This window comes from Hesperophylax consimilis, chromosome 5 (genome assembly GCF_061612785.1).
Source record: "Hesperophylax consimilis isolate HC1 chromosome 5, BYU_Hcon_1.0, whole genome shotgun sequence".
NCBI classification, from domain to species: domain Eukaryota; kingdom Metazoa; phylum Arthropoda; class Insecta; order Trichoptera; family Limnephilidae; genus Hesperophylax; species Hesperophylax consimilis.
The window spans coordinates 23741410-23757621 of record NC_142840.1 but is presented as its reverse complement, the minus strand read 5'-3'; the positions used below and the strand labels follow the sequence as shown (position 1 = coordinate 23757621).

The window sequence follows — 16212 nt, the reverse complement described above, 5'->3', positions numbered from 1 at the left end:
ATACTGTTTTTTTTTAGTAGCTTACATTTATTTTTTTATTGGATAATTTATTTTTTTATTTGTATTCTACTCGAGCGAAACGATAGGAAAACCTTCAATTTATCTAAAGCACATGTTTTGGTATTCATAATGTACACCAATTCGTTATAAAGATTAATCAAAATAGTGATTTAGCATTAAGTTTCGCCGAGATAGACATATATCATCACGGACTTTCTTTAGGACTTTTAAAGATATACAATTCAACAGTACATTATTTTGAGGTTTCTCATACGGTTTAGCCAGCGTTAGCAATGTAAGCGTCCGAAAATATATTTTTTTACGACTTGATTACAAAACATCGACTTTTTTCTACTTTTTTCATATATAAACCTTCCGGAAGAAATTCTCTAAATGATAGAGAAAATCCTATCAAAATCAGTTGATTAGTTTAGAAGAAATAAGCGCACAAATAGACAGACGCGGATAGCGACTTTATTTTATAATATTTAGAGATTTATGAAAAATCGGATGCCAGAATACTCAAATGATCAAATTGTTTTTAGTAAAAATATACATATTTTATGAAATCAAAAATGTAAATAGAATTTGACTGCCGCATTAGACATAGACAGATGCTTGAAAGTCTGAAGAATTAATGTTTATTCAAAAAAAGTTGTTATGCTTTCTGTAAAAATATAGTTTTGTGCATATTATTTAATAAACGAATATATAATAACTAAATACATCTAGGGTTATCCCACCTGCTCGGATGTTGCGTGACTAGTCTCAGTCGGCCCCCTGTCCCGGTTCCTGTTCCCGGCTGTCTATCATCTTGGTTCTCACGTCACGTCTTCTGGGATCTCCTTCTCCTGCCTGCGCTGTCGGCGCCGTATTTATCATTGAACGTGCATTAGCTCTGATGATAGACACTGAGGCCTGTAATGGGATCCGAAACGTCTAACGGAGATTCAAATTGACACGGCACGACAGTCCACAAATCACTCAAATTGCATCTATTTCATGGATATCTGCGTATTTTAAAGCTATTAAACATCTCACAAGACGCTGTGAAAAAATAGACAATTTATTAGAATTAATAATTTACAGAAATTGAAAGTCAGTAGTTGGTGTAGCAGAGCTGCTTTTACGTTTTTTGCGATTTAAAAATAAATAACTGAGATCTTCGCTTGTATCTTAGAATATTCATAATATTTGTTATGAAAATAATTAACCATGACTTTTTTCCTAATTAAAACTAGTATACTTCAATATTTATTGATAAGTAATCCATTATTCGTATTTTGAAGTATAATGTACCTGGTTGGTAAATTATATTTTTGAACCACCTAAGTGTAGTGGACAATACTGAGCGTATTTCCGTTGAGTCACTTCTTGCTCGGTCACCATATGCTCACCGTACGGACCGACGATCCAAGCTACCTGTTAAAAAGTTTTCATTTTAATATGTGCCCAGACAACAAAGCTTAAAGCTCAAAGCTTAAATCTCACAGCTTAAAGCCCTGCTTTAAGTTTTGAGCTTTAAGCTTTGAGTTTTATACTTTGAGCTTAAAGCTCTAAACTCAAAGCTTAAAGCTCAAAGCATAAAACTCAAAGCTTAAAGCTCAAAACTTAAAGCACAGAGCTCAATCTCAAAGTTTTAAGTTCAAAACTTGCTCAATGCTTAAAGCTCAAAGCTTAAATCTCAAAGCTTAAAGCTTCAAGCCCAAAGCTTAAAGCTCAAGCTCTAAGCTTAAATCAAAGAGCTCAATCTCAAAGCTCAAAGCTTTAAGCTCAAAGCTTAAAGCTCAAACCTTAAAGCTTAAAGCCCAAAGCATAAAGCTCAAGCTCTAAGCTTAAATCACTGAGCTCAATCTTAATCTACATCTTAATAAAATTGTATTTATCAGAAGTAACCTGCCAGGTAAGTAAGTATCTTTTCTATATCTGCTTGTAAATAACACAATTAGATAGAGCATAGGAAATCATATTTGTACAGCGCTGAAAAGTATACAGAACTTCCGCTCTTGCGGAAGCTGATGCAGAGGTTTCCTTGCATCATTAGTTCGTTGTGTTATGAAGTTAGGCATGTTTGTTGTTGAATGATTTGCTCCCCCCTTGTTATTGAAAGTATCACGTTTTGGATATTATTCAAATGAACGAGTTGCTTGTTGTAGTTGGCAACTGCCACCATAATTGCAGCTCCATAATGAAACCGAATGAATGCACCAATCATACCTGAAAGCGCTCTTGTCCAATAGAATGGCAATTGTATAACTGCCAATTTATTACAGTGGGAAGAAAACAATTCGTACTCAATCGTAGTGTCGGAATGTATTGTGATCAAATATAATATTGAAACGTCTCACAGTTGTTTGTTGTGTTATTATAGATATTTTAGTTTTTGCATGCATTTCCATGTATCCACTATGCCTTATTGTCATTTGTTAAAACAAAACAATTCTGCAGTGTATTTATTATAAGATCGAGAAATTGATCTGCTATTGTAAGGGAATTGCGTGAAATGGAATAAACAAGTGTTATGGCCCCAGATTTTATTAACTGTATCAAAACTTTGGCACTCATATTAGAATCAATCACCAGAATTAGGCAGAACTATTTTCGTACGCATTATAATACTGTGTGTTAAAAAATATCCTTTTTTCCATAATTTGTATAGAAGTATTTTGTCATTCGTCGCGGAGTGATTGAATTCTATGCATTTGTCTTAACAGTCTTTAGTCTGCCCGGTCTGAAGCAATATCTTACCTTTCCGTTAAATACTTTCGTCCAACTTTTTTTATAGAAACGATTTACGTTAATCCATCGGTGTCTGAAATACGAATCCAAACACCTCCCAATCGTTTGTCTTTGGTCCCGACCCGCCTGCACTAATGTAGATACTCCTTCCTCTAGAGTGATGTACATTTTTCACTCTCCGGTAACATTTTTTTCTTTCACCTTTTCATTGTTCTGGTGATATCTACTCGTATTCCAGTAAACTTTTTTCGTTTTACAGTCGTTTTTTTATATCAAGATCATTGTAGAACAATCTATACATTTATAAATCACTGCTTTCCGCTTTGTTGCAAGCTTTTTTATAATTTATTAGAATAAAATATTTCGAAATTAAAATTTTGCAAAGTTTGGCTCTGTTTATTAAAAAGATTACTATTCTTAATTGTCAGATACTCTTCAACCATCACTTTAAACCCAATTCCAGTGTATTTTTACCGACAACATCTTCCTGTTCCCTATTGGATGTGTAGGTTCTGACACTTCTGACTCCTGGCAATGGGACTCTTGTGGGGAATCATAAAAACAGGCAGTTACTAGTGATGTATATTCTCTGCGGATCAACAGTGCGCAATGATAATACTCACCGTAGTGTACCTAGTATGTAGCGTGTTTAGTCGATCGTGGCTGCAGCCGTGACATCTACTGTGTGGGAGAGCAGAGCTGTCAGCCATACATCACGCGGAGGATGCTCGCTGGAGCCGGAAGCCGATTGTCACGGCTACTCGTTACTCTCCCTGCTGCAGGCAGAGCAAGGTGGAGGTCGGCTCAGTGTCGGGAGACCTCGTTTGCTAATATTGACGCTATAGATTCGATTGAGTTTTGCAGATCAACTGTCAAGAATGAAACGGTCGAAGGAATGTATTATCTCATAAAATGGGTTGTTTTTAAGGACTTTCACATACTATTTTCGGCACACACAAAAACGTATTAAAAAAATATGCGTTGGTACAAACGTTATGAAAATGCCTCTATGGCAGCTATACAAGAAGCAATAACTGAGTCCGAGATGGTTAGAGGCAAAAGAGGGCATGGTAAATCAAACCTACTTTTCGCATATTTTTCTAAAGCGGACTTTATAATCAATTTTTATTAAATATAATATTTATATTTAAAGATTAATAAAAAGCGTTAGATTAAGTTCGGCAAACTCAGTGGCGCCTAAAATAGAATTGCAGGAAGTTTGGTTCTGGTTAGTGCCAGTTTGTCGATCTGGGACTCGAACTGTGGGAATTCAGACTGGCTACCGGCTACTTCATGCATAATGTCGTAGTTACTAACTAGTATATTGCATGCGAATTGTAAACGAAATAACGTTGCACTTACCAACGGCTTCTAGAGTATATCATGGTATACATAATTCTATATCTGCGCTTTTCAGCACCAGCTGATATTTTCTTATTTGTTTACTGAAGAGCATGGTAGTAAAAATCTTTACATCACTGGTTGTTATGCCCAATTTACATGATAGAATATTTCATCAATCTGGTGGTCAAGAACTCGACCCACGCGGTGTTAACGTAAATTGCTTCAAATACAGAATTCCACTTTGCAAATGAACTGTAACATCCATTTTGATATTTTTTCATCCATTTCCAACATGGCCGCCAAGTGGTTGAAAAGCATTCCAAATGCAGACGACTGTATAAACGAATTTAGCGGTAATTGGCTGTGGTCGATTATCAGCTTGAATTCCTTTTTTATAACGCTTTGCATCGGGCGCGGTCACAACCAACGACCCCTCAACAGCGAAAGAAATGTCATTGGACAAATTCGTTCCCATACAGGAATAAATGGATATTAATCAACTTATGGAGTCGAAATCGATTCAGTACATTTTATCGTCTAGTACCTACTAGTATTGTTCTAACTATATACGGATATTTTGGTTATGTTTTATATGACCGGTCGGTGGCCGAGTTGACATCGCGCTTGGGTCCCACTCAGGCGTAGTGTGTTCAATTCCTCGGCTGGCTAAGTCCTCCATCACAACACAAGCAACATTTTCCGCTTTCTGTGGTGGTAGTAGGAGATTTTCAAATATTTTCAGGTTATTCGTAACCCGGTAATGTTTGTCTTTCTTTAAAAAAAAAAAAAATTTACTTATTCCTTATTATGCTGTCTCAGTAGAGGTAAAGTCACAAGGAGGAAATCCACAATTGGTTTTATTTTGGCTACGTAATACTTATCTACAAACTGAACTAAATGTAAACTGTCGATTTCCCAAAAATTAATAAATAAATAACTTTTATAAAGTCGTTTTTGTGAAAAACAACTCATAGGCGCTTTACCGCAATGAAATCCAGCCTATCTATCTTACAACCTTCCACCTATATTATAAATTAATTCAAGTAAAATCAATAATTATATGGCGTCATCTCTTGTCCTTGAACAGTTGAATAATGGATATTTCAAAGCTGTCGGGAAAAGTGTATGAGGTTGGGACCTGAAAATACTTGCCGTGACCTAAAAGTTTAAATATAAAAATCCGTGCAAATTGCGTTACGCCATAGTTACACTTAGAAAGTTTTTTTGCTTCTTTTTGCTGCATAGCGGTTACGTTAATCCTAAGTCTCTTTCGAAAAGTAGTAATTATTTCAGCGACACGGGCATAGAAAAATCCGTTATAATATTAAATCCGTTATATTATTAATCCGTTAATATATTATTATCATTACTAGAAAGTATCCGAAATATAAGGTACAACAAAGATTGTAAAATTCACGTTAAAAAACACATTGAAAATATAAACTGAATACTTTGGCATTTTCATAAAAAAATAATGAACTAAATGGCACATCCCCCATACACACTAGCCTAGCTTTATAATGGTGGTACATCTTATGTATAAAATTAGATGAAACAATTACTATTTCTTCTGTAAATTATATAACATTATTTTTTTTAATAAACATTGAAAAAAAAATAATACATTAAAAAACCATGCAGCATTGTAACTGATTAAAAAAAATTGCTATGAAAACACGTTATTTCCTTTGGGAGTTGATTTTTTTAATGAAAAATAACCCGAAAAATTAATTTAAACAATAATTTAAGAAAAAACAGGTTAGTTTTATGAGTGGCCAGTTGTGTATTTTGAGAATGCATTTTAATAATATTTGAACCGTATAGGAATAATGAAAGCATACAAAATAACTAGGGTAACTTTCTGTATTAAGAAATGGATCGTAAACAAAATCTTATTATAAGGAAGGACAAGAATGGAAAATATTATGGCAATTCTCTGCCAACACAACATTTTAATAAATTTTTTAATTTAACCAAGAATTATTTTTTTGTATGTTTTTATTTAGTAAAACAATAAAAAATTACATTTTTATATCTAGTATAAACTTTTTAACAACTTATTTCTATTACATTATGGACACTTTACAATACATTTAAAACTTATTCTTTATAGTATTTAGGCATAACCCACGAAAAGTAGCAAGGCTTTTAGCTTCTTTAACATCTGTCGATAATTTATTAAAAATCTTAAATCCTTTAAAATAGAGATTATTTTGGGTTCCCGACAAATTTGTTTTTGGAAGTCTAAAATCTCCACAGTTTCTCGTGGGGTAACCATGTATTGCGAAATTAAATTTTACATTCTTAAACATGTGTTTCAGGAGCAATTTATTTTTTAGCTTAAATATAAATATTAGGGTATTGTTAGAGTTAAATTTGAGTCGATTGTTTATTATAATGCCCAAGTATTTGATTTCCTATACTTCTTATATTTCTTTGTTGTCTATAATAATTTTACTGAGAAGAATTGGACAACTTTTAATTTCGCAACTATTTGAAAACTTTCCTTTGTACTGAACACGGTTGAAAAAGTGATTTAATCATCGGAAGGAACCGGCCTTAACCCGTTTAATATGCAGAAACTTTATACATACAAATCATGTAAACGCTCGCCTCGTTGTATGAGCTAATCCAATGTAGAATCTTTTGTCACGTTTTCCCGGAGCAGGGCGGGCTACTATCGCTGCTGCCAGTAGTTGTCTGGTAGACCCAGAACATACTAAATACAGTCTCCTAGACCGGTCCCAGTAACTTGGTATAAAAGATTGTTTTAAAACTGCATTTTGTACTGGTTTTCACCCTTGCAATGAAAAGAGATTAACCCTCGTTCAACAAGATGATTCAATCAACTCGAATCATTTGAAATAAACGTTTGTATAACAGCTGTTAATGCTTCATTCATTTATTGTAAAGAACCATCGTCAGATGTTTCAAGTAACTAACTAACCATCACGCCGTTTCCCCGCAGTGGTAGGAAGAGAATATGGACCGCCAAACAACTCGGTGTTGACATATACTCCTTGCTTTCATTCTTATTCGTAAGTACCCTTTTGTTATTCTGACTCTGGACATGGCCCAACTCAAGTATTTGATTCTCATGATCGTTCCACGTCTTCCTCGGGCGTCCCCGACTTCTTCTACCATTTATATTTGCGTCATTATATTCTTCTAAGGAAACATCATCGATTTCGCGCTTTTATGTCGCTATTGATCCATCGGATTAAAGATTGTTGCTGCTAATATGTTTTTCCAATTTGCTTCGATACTCGAACCTAACCTCTGACGAGATTCATTTCGTGTCGTTATCGAGGACATTTGTGGAGTTATTGATCCTTTCTCTCATTCCTGCCGCCCTTTTTATTTTTATTTATTTTTACATTAGCTCTACACAGGAGGCCCTGAGGAAAAAAATCCCTAAGAGCATGTCATCTTTGGGGATGATGCGTCGAGGGTCTTTATAGGGAAAGGAAAGAGAGAAAGATTTGGGAAGGAAAAAGGTATGAGGGGTGGGTAGGAATCTGGGCGTCAATGTGTCCAGGAGTGATGGGCGAATGAATTCATCACTCTCAGTGCGGTGTAAGGCGATGGGTCTAGAGAGTCCGACTGGAGAGGTCAATCAGTCTCTCCCGAACCGTCGCACCAAGCCAGCAATACCTCGAGAAACAAGTATGAGGGGTGGGTAGGAATCTGGGCGTCAATGTGTCCAGGAGTGATGGGCGTATGAATTCATCCCTCCCAGTGCGGTGTAAGGCGATGGGTCAAGAGAGTCCGACTGGAGAGGTCAATCAGTCTCTCCCGAACCGTCGCACCAAGCCAGCAATACCTCGACAAACAAGTATGAGGGGTGGGTAGGAATCTGGGCGTCAATGTGTCCAGGAGTGATGGGCGTATGAATTCATCCCTCCCAGTGCGGTGTAAGGCGATGGGTCAAGAGAGTCCGACTGGAGAGGTCAATCAGTCTCTCCCGAACCGTCGCACCAAGCCAGCAATACCTCGACAAACAAGTATGAGGGGTGGGTAGGAATCTGGGCGTCAATGTGTCCAGGAGTGATGGGCGAATAAATTCATCCCTCCCAGTGCGGTGTAAGGCGATGGGTCGAGAGAGTCCGACTGGAGAGGTCAAAGGAGCTCCCTAAATCAGTCTCTCCCGAACCGTTCCACCAAGCCAGCAATACCTCGACAAACAAGTATGAGGGGTGGGTAGGATTCTGGGCGTCAATGTGTCCAGGAGTGATGGGCGAATGAATTCATCACTCCCAGTGCGGTGTAAGGCGATGGGTCGAGAGAGTCCGACTGGAGAGGTCAAAGGAGCTCCCTAAATCAGTCTCTCCCGAACCGTCGCACCAAGCCAGCAATACCTCGACAAACAAGTATGAGGGGTGGGTAGGAATCTGGGCGTCAATGTGTTCAGGAGTGATGGGCGAATGAATTCATCACTCCCAGTGCGGTGTAAGGCGATGGGTCGAGAGAGTCCGACTGGAGAGGTCAAAGGAGCCCCCTAAATCAGTCTCTCCCGAACCGTCGCACCAAGCCAGCAATACCTCGACAAACAAGTATGAGGGGTGGGTAGGAATCTGGGCGTCAATGTGTTCAGGAGTGATGGGCGAATGAATTCATCACTCCCAGTGCGGTGTAAGGCGATGGGTCGAGAGAGTCCGACTGGAGAGGTCAAAGGAGCCCCCTAAATCAGTCTCTCCCGAACCGTCGCACCAAGCCAGCAATACCTCGACAAACCTCACCCCACGAAACCGGCCACGCCTGCTAAGTCACCAAGCGGAGCAAACAACTTGGGGTGACCTATGGCAGGGATGTTGGTTATCCAATAAATGGTTCCCGGGGCGGCCCCCAAATTCTTTTTGTTCTCATTAGAGCTGCAAATCCGTGAACATAATATAGGAGTCACTGCATTGCCTGGGAAGTCCGAACGTCATGCGGTATGCAGATAAAAATGATCATCTTTATTTGGTTTTAATGAAATAAACTATATAAAACCCGCCGATGTATGCTCGCGGTTTGAGTGGATATCACTGTGTACTTCCAAAAGTTGTAGATACTTAATGCGTTATACATTTTACCCCTCATAAACAAGGACGCAAATTTGATCCTATAAACAAAATTGTTTTGTCAACTAAGCATTGCAAATGCTTAATCTGTTGTTGCAATGTACCCTCGCTCGCTGATTCGTCTCCAGCTGCGATGATCGTGATTGCTGGACAGCGAGGCATGACCCTAATGCTTACGGCTTAATTCAGCGGCAATTCAGATAGCTCGTGGCGTGCCAAATGATCCTACATTGGTCCTGATTGCCCCGTGTCCTGTGGGATCGCTCCACTGCCAGTCGTTGAAGAGATCGCCAGTCCTTACGGATGCTGGAAGCACTCTCGTCTCTCCGGGACTCTTGACACCGGCTCGCGACTTACGATAGCTTAATCGAATTAGTTTGCTAAGTTTTCCACCCTCGAAAACGGCTTGGAATTGAATCATTGCCTCCGTTTGCCATTTAAATATCGTGAATTTCACTCTACACATTACGGCGTGTTTGTGCAGCTCGCCGTCTGAGTTTCCCAGTGAATTTTTCCCAATTTTCAGAGGGCAAAATTTTGTGTTAACCGTAAAAATGAATAACTGCGAAGTGATTTAGGACCTCTGTATGGAGGACTAAGCTTTGCAAAAAAAAACAAATTTATGTGACGTGCTAATTAATGCTTTTATGGAAGTCGTGGAATTACACAGAATGCGAATAGAGGAAACATCAGACGGGTAAGGAAAGCTATTAAATTTTCCCTGCATCTAATATTTCATTAAAAAAATTATCTTCATTTGTATATTCCCCTGAAACATCTAATAGGTTTCCTCTAAAACGTTTTGTAATTATAAACATTCACAATTCATGCAGTTGATGGTGCGGTGCAGGCTTTTTAGTGTTTAAACCATTATTTTTGCTATTTGTGTGTGTTTATTTCTGTATCCATACAGTATTTACAAAAGTCCAATTAACACCTACCCCCGTCGCTTTCATCGCTCCTGGCAGGCCGCAAATGCAATTATGTACTTTTTAATAGCTTTTCTGTGGGAAACGAACGTGTTCAAATGGACAAAACTCTTTCTTTTCCGCTATTATTTTTTTAATATCTATATTATATGCGCTGAAGCTAGTTCAGAAATTTTTAAACTTTGGAAAAAAATGCTTTAATTAGTATTTACGTTAGTTATCTCCAAACCTTGTATAGGTATAGTCTAGCAAGCGGCGTGTAATGTATAATACGTATAATGCGTATTTCATAAATTTAATTTTTTTGAAAAGAAAGACAAACATTCCCGGGTTACGATTAACCTGACATTATTTGAATATCTCCTACTACCACCACAGTAAGCGGAAAATGTTGCTTGTGTTGTGATGGATGACTTAGCCAAATAGCCAGCCGATGAGTTGAACACACTACGCCTAGGTGTGACCCAAACGCGATGCCAACTCAGCCACCGACCGGAAGCATGAAACTTTTAATTTACGTATTCATGTGAAACGTCAGTACGTTGAAATTTCGTAAGACTTAAATAGAAAATTTCCAACTCATGCTGAAAATCATGTTTCCAAATTCGTCAATTTATGAATTTACAAAGTCGTTAAAAAAGTAGTAATGCCGTGTCGAAAGCTAATTTTTCATCCATTAACCGCCCCATTTACTAATTGAACGAATGCCCAGCAAAGACATTCGTTAGACATAGGGGCTAGTCAATATTTTGGATTGAACTCTAGTTAACACACATTTATGGGGGCCTATTTAATATATTATAATTACTATTCATACAGACGCTGACAAACAGTAGTCAGAGTGGTCTCTCATTACCGCCCTGGTTAATGCTTTGAACCATTGCTTGAAGTTAATTTAGCCATGTTTGTTGATCAGATCTGATTAGCCAGGTACTTTACAACCCTCCTCATCCCCACCCCCACTCCCTTCGCAACATATTCCGTTTGGGCCTTATCCTCACTGGCTCCTGGGCTACTGGGAATATTACGCCGTGTTCACATCGACAAAATCAACAATTGGGAAAAGTTCATAAACTTCAACTTCTTTTCAAGTTCTAAGCTCCATATTTACAGTATCAGTATAAAATAAATACAATATTTTGACTTGAAATTAATATGTTGCTTTAAGTACATTTCAGTACCATTCATTAATTCATCTTCAACCAAAAATGGAGATTCGAGTATAATATTTTAATTTATTTTTAATTTGGGAGGCGGGTTTTGGCTGCGCCGCCGCCCCGGGATCCATTTATTTGATAAATAATACCTCTGCCATAGGTCGCCCCAAGTGGTTTGGTGACTAAGAAAGGGTGCCGGGTTTATCGGGTGAGGTGTGTTCAGGATGCGCCTGCCCAACAGCTGCGTAGCGTGCCGGATCAGGTGAGATCCCTCGACCTCTCCAACTAGTCTTTCTTGACTCGTCACCTTGCGCCGCAGCGGGAGGGATAGGTCATACGTCCGTCACTCCTGAACACACTGATCCTCAGATTCCTATCCATCCCTCATACCCTTTTCCTTCCTCTTCTTTCTTTTCTTAAAAAGACCGTCCACACAGCATCCTAAAAGATGACATGGGCCGTTAGGGAAATTATTTTCCCCTATTTTGTGTGGGGTCAATGTAAAAAAATAACTCTAAGCCATATTGTATGTTTTTTTTGCGCTGCGCGATCGGTGTACCTATATTTAATATTCATAACGTTATGCAGACGACAAAACCTTTTTTTATAGTCCGTTTGTGGTATTTAATACGGAATAAAACGAACCGCTTTCATCGTTATCGTGAAAGCTCACAACAATTTAAAAAAATCATTAATTAAATTTCTCATCTCTTCTGCAATCATAATTAAATTGCCTAAAACGATATGGTGTCGAGAAGAATAGTGAATTCTATTTTACCCACCACCAGTAGTGGTGCTACCCCGATCTCCCTGTCTGTCTTTTAATAACATTAATTATGCTCATAAATTCACCTCTTCCGATTTATACTTTCCTGCTCCCAGGTTGTGTTTTCGTTCCTTGTTTATGGTTCGCATTTGATACTGTTTTTTATTTTTTTTTGTGTTTATGATTGTGTAGATATACTAGTTAAATGTGCACGTAATTGTTCAATTTACATTGTTCATGACTGACATTAATTTTTCAACAAAAGATATTGTATTGTTAATAATATGCATGGTTCACACGTAAATGGTCCACTGCACTAAATAATATCAATAAAAGGCATTAAGAGTGATTCGTCGAACCCTCAACTTTTATTTCAAAGCAAACATTTCGGTTGTCTGTGATATGCGTTAGTTATTCCTGTGTGAAATCCAGTTTAATGAACTCAACTTAAGTGATTTGAATTTAAGCTTCATTTTCTAAATTTGAACTGATTATTTGAAGAATTGCGATGAAGTACCTTCCTGGACCTCCGAGCTGATAGCTATTCATATGCAGAAAAACTGGTCTCTACGGAAACCGTAGGTGAAGCTTTGTGAGTAAAAGTGTCACACAGAAACGTCATTAGGTGTGTGTTCTAAATTTGTAATAATATATTGGCGAATAACTGTTTTATGGAGACTATGAAAAATAAATAAATAATACAATTTTTATGAGATTTTTTTTACCCTCCGCTAGGCAATCGTGGTCGAGGGTTAAAACTCTCGACTAGCTAGCTGGAGGTCGCGGGTTCAAATACCTGCTTGCTGAAGTAAATTATATTAGAGTCATTTTGTGTTTGTAAAATTTACTCATTTAAAACAATGTATAGTAAGACAAACATTCAGAATTGAAACGTTACTTGAAATGGCTTTGGCTGTGTTTGATCAGCCAGGTACTTGCCCATATTCCCCTCCTTCCTGTCTTCAGCCTTCCAACATACTCCGATTGGGGATGCCGTTAATAATAGCTCTGAACGGTTGCGAGCAGTTGGGACTTGTGAGGCTTTACATAAATAAAATAATTTCCTTTTTCAATATTGAAGCTGATTTGTTGAGAATACAGACTATCTCATGATTTTTGACGGGTCTGCGCTAATTAAATAATATTTGCGTTCCCTCTTATTTTTCTCCCATAATCTCGTGTAAAAAATACTGTACGCAAACAATGTTTTTTTACAAAACACCTTTTGTCAAAACTAACAGGAAGAAGACGTTATTTAATATTTTTTGTCGTTTAAGTATTTTCATATTTTATTATCAGAATATATCCTTTGCCGAAATCGTCATTAACATCCACCCATTGTTTAGTGAATTCATGTAGAATATACCAAACATTTCACATTTTGTGATAGTTCCCAGGAACATAATAATTGTTAGCAAAAATCTCGGTGTTGATTTCCCGGAAGCTATCCCCTTTTTATGCCCCATAAATTATGGATTTTATAGGAAAATTGAATAATGTATCAAACATTCATCGCTTTAACGACCGAAAGACATCGAGTTAGTATTAGATTATAACTTGTATTTTCGTTTATGGTGGCTTCTTCAGTCGTGATGTGAAATTGAATTGGGAGCTTTTACGGTAATTTTCACGGTTTTCCCGGAGCAGTACCAGAACTCATTAGTTTTTTTTTTCTCCATAAAACTGAAAGACTAGCTGACGGAATAATAATTACGTCGATCATTTGAAGCACAATTTTCTCGCCAGCCTTCTATTAATTTATCTTTATTGTAAATAATATGTAGTGTACTGGTTTCGCTAGTTCTGTAAAAACGTCCGCTCGCTTAAAGATTGCGTTAGAAAATGTAATATATGAATTGCCTAATATGCATTTGTGTGGATAGGGGAAGAGTGAAAACGACAGACTTAACCTTGTCCGATGATTGCTTCTCAGGGCTTCTCTCACAGGTGTTCACAGCACATATGTATGGGACGACGGGGTTATATGCAACAGGGGTACGTTGCAATAAACTATTTAAATTCTCCACCGAAAGTGTTTTTTAGCCAAATTCTTAACTTGCACTATCGATGGAAGTGCGATGCCACACAACGGTGTAATTCCAGTTATTACAAAACATAAGTTCACTTTCTAACTTATATGCCAGTATTTTTTTTTTCAAATGTCGACGTCATAGTTGAAATAATTTTTATACTTTTTTCAAAACCCGCCAGCGAAATCTAACGGGGTACGCGTGACGTCATACATACCTAGGTATTGTCTGTTAACAGAAAAGTCCATCCCACCGAAAAATTAACAAATCTCAATTTAAATATTTAAGAAGATTTCCAAAAAATATGGATTCTTTTGTAATAATTTTTACTTTTTACACCAAATTGGTAAGTTTTTAGATTTTCACGGCCAAAAGCATTTTTGTTGTTTGTTTTTGGGGTGTTATGCCGTGTTGCGCTAACTCCTTCATCCCTGATGATGGACACTACAACGCTGTCCGAAACGTCGGCTAAAGAAGGAGTTAGCGCAACACGGCATAACACCCCAAAAACAAACAACAAAAAAATTACACCAAATTATCCGCATTCTAATGCACGCGGCCGACCGACCCGTGAGGTAGTGGTATAAGATCTGTCAGAAACCGCCGACCAGTCATAGGGCGTTTATGTCTCTTATGGTTTTAATCGTTTTTAAATGACAATATTAATTATACGTATGTGTCACGTAAGTATATAAAATATATAATAAAACTATATCTATACGAATATATGTTTTTTATCCATAATATTTTTACTTAAATTCTTTATTAATCGTGTCTGTGGGTTATTCCAAAAATAATTCTTACTACCCATAATTAAAAATTATAGCTGTACCCTTTCACAGAATGTCAGTCTGCGACCGATAAATATTTGTACCTACGTTTTCGTATATTTTTTTTTATAACAGCGCATTTAGGTTTTTGGAAAATATATTTTGAAAGCCATTCTTTATCATATTTTTTTCACCGGTTCACTAATTTTAAAATATTTTGTTTGATTTTAAGACGCAATTATTACAGCCCTGGACATTTATAAATAGTTTTATAAGGACGGGTTGTTTCGGAGAGTTCTGTGAAAGATTTTTCAAGCTCTTCTTCAGTTCTATCAAGCAAATGAACCCGAAAATGAACGTTGAAATTTGATGAATTATTCAAATTCTCCGAAAAAAAAACCGTCCTAAGTAAATACCAATTATCGGTCATTTCGTGCTGCCTTTTGAAATATAAGAAGAGTGTTGTATTGTAAAAATAATTTTAACCATGGTTTTAACATTTTTTGCAAAGATATCTCACTAAAACAGTGTTATATGAGTTAGGTATGTATTTGTACTATTTTATCTCGATCTTTTGGTCTTATGTTAACCGTACAATTATTATTTTTTCTCGATTAAGATATTTGATTTTATTTATACGCTTTGCTAATACATATAAAGAAAATAAATATTATATTTTATTTTCTTTATACGCTTTGCTTATACTTAAGTTTTTAAAACATATGCACATTACTATTATTGTACTTAATGCACACACGAAATTTAATTTTAATTTTATTGTTCCGTTTGATTTATGACTTTGTACCTTTACGCATTTGAATTTCCAACCCGTAAATATTTTTGAGAAAAATACCTGCCGCAATAGATGTAATGAACGTCCCCTACAGGTGCTTAATGCCTCCCCCAGCCCCCTCCCACCCGGTAAGTGCCGCCCTCCCCATCTCTCGGCGTTTCCTTTTGTTCGGGTTACTCCTCTACTAAGTGTGTGGAGTGTTGTAGAATACTGTAGCAGCTATTTGCCGTTGGGATTACGAGCCGTGGTTTATTCTGCTCTTGTTAACTCCTGCGCGCCTGGGATGAACAATTAAAGTTTTTATTTCACCTTGCAAAAGTGACTTTTTTTACTTTGCCCTTTTATGGCGTTGAATTTCTTAATCAAAACTTTTCATTAGGATTACGCAATTATATTTTAATTTAAAAATAAAACATTGTGTTATTGCCTTTGTTAAAATTCTATGAGCTCTTACATAGCACCATGTCCATCTTTTAAAATATAAACTCCAGTTTCATTAAATTTGCACACCTTTTTGTCTTAATGCGTAGGCGAACGCAAATATTTTCAGCTTGATAAGTCTTTTTCCACCTTGAGCTATGAATCTATTAATTGTGCATCTATCAAACAATGTGATAAGAT

General features: G+C 36.9%; 1 protein-coding gene across 2 annotated transcripts in view; it reads left to right on the top strand.

Moving 5' to 3' along the window:
- The window catches only part of OtopLc (proton channel otopetrin-like c), a 249455-nt gene that overhangs the window by 30880 nt on the left and 202363 nt on the right, over positions 1–16212 (top strand). The window contains exon 1 of one of the 2 annotated variants that reach the window (XM_089631716.1): positions 9427–9843. The exons of the other annotated variant lie outside the window; for it this stretch is intronic. Within the exon in view, the coding sequence (XP_089487842.1) occupies positions 9794–9843 (50 nt within the window). The 5' untranslated portion in view covers positions 9427–9793. Of the gene's footprint in view, positions 1–9426; positions 9844–16212 lie in introns of those variants that run through there. 2 annotated transcript variants of the gene reach the window in all.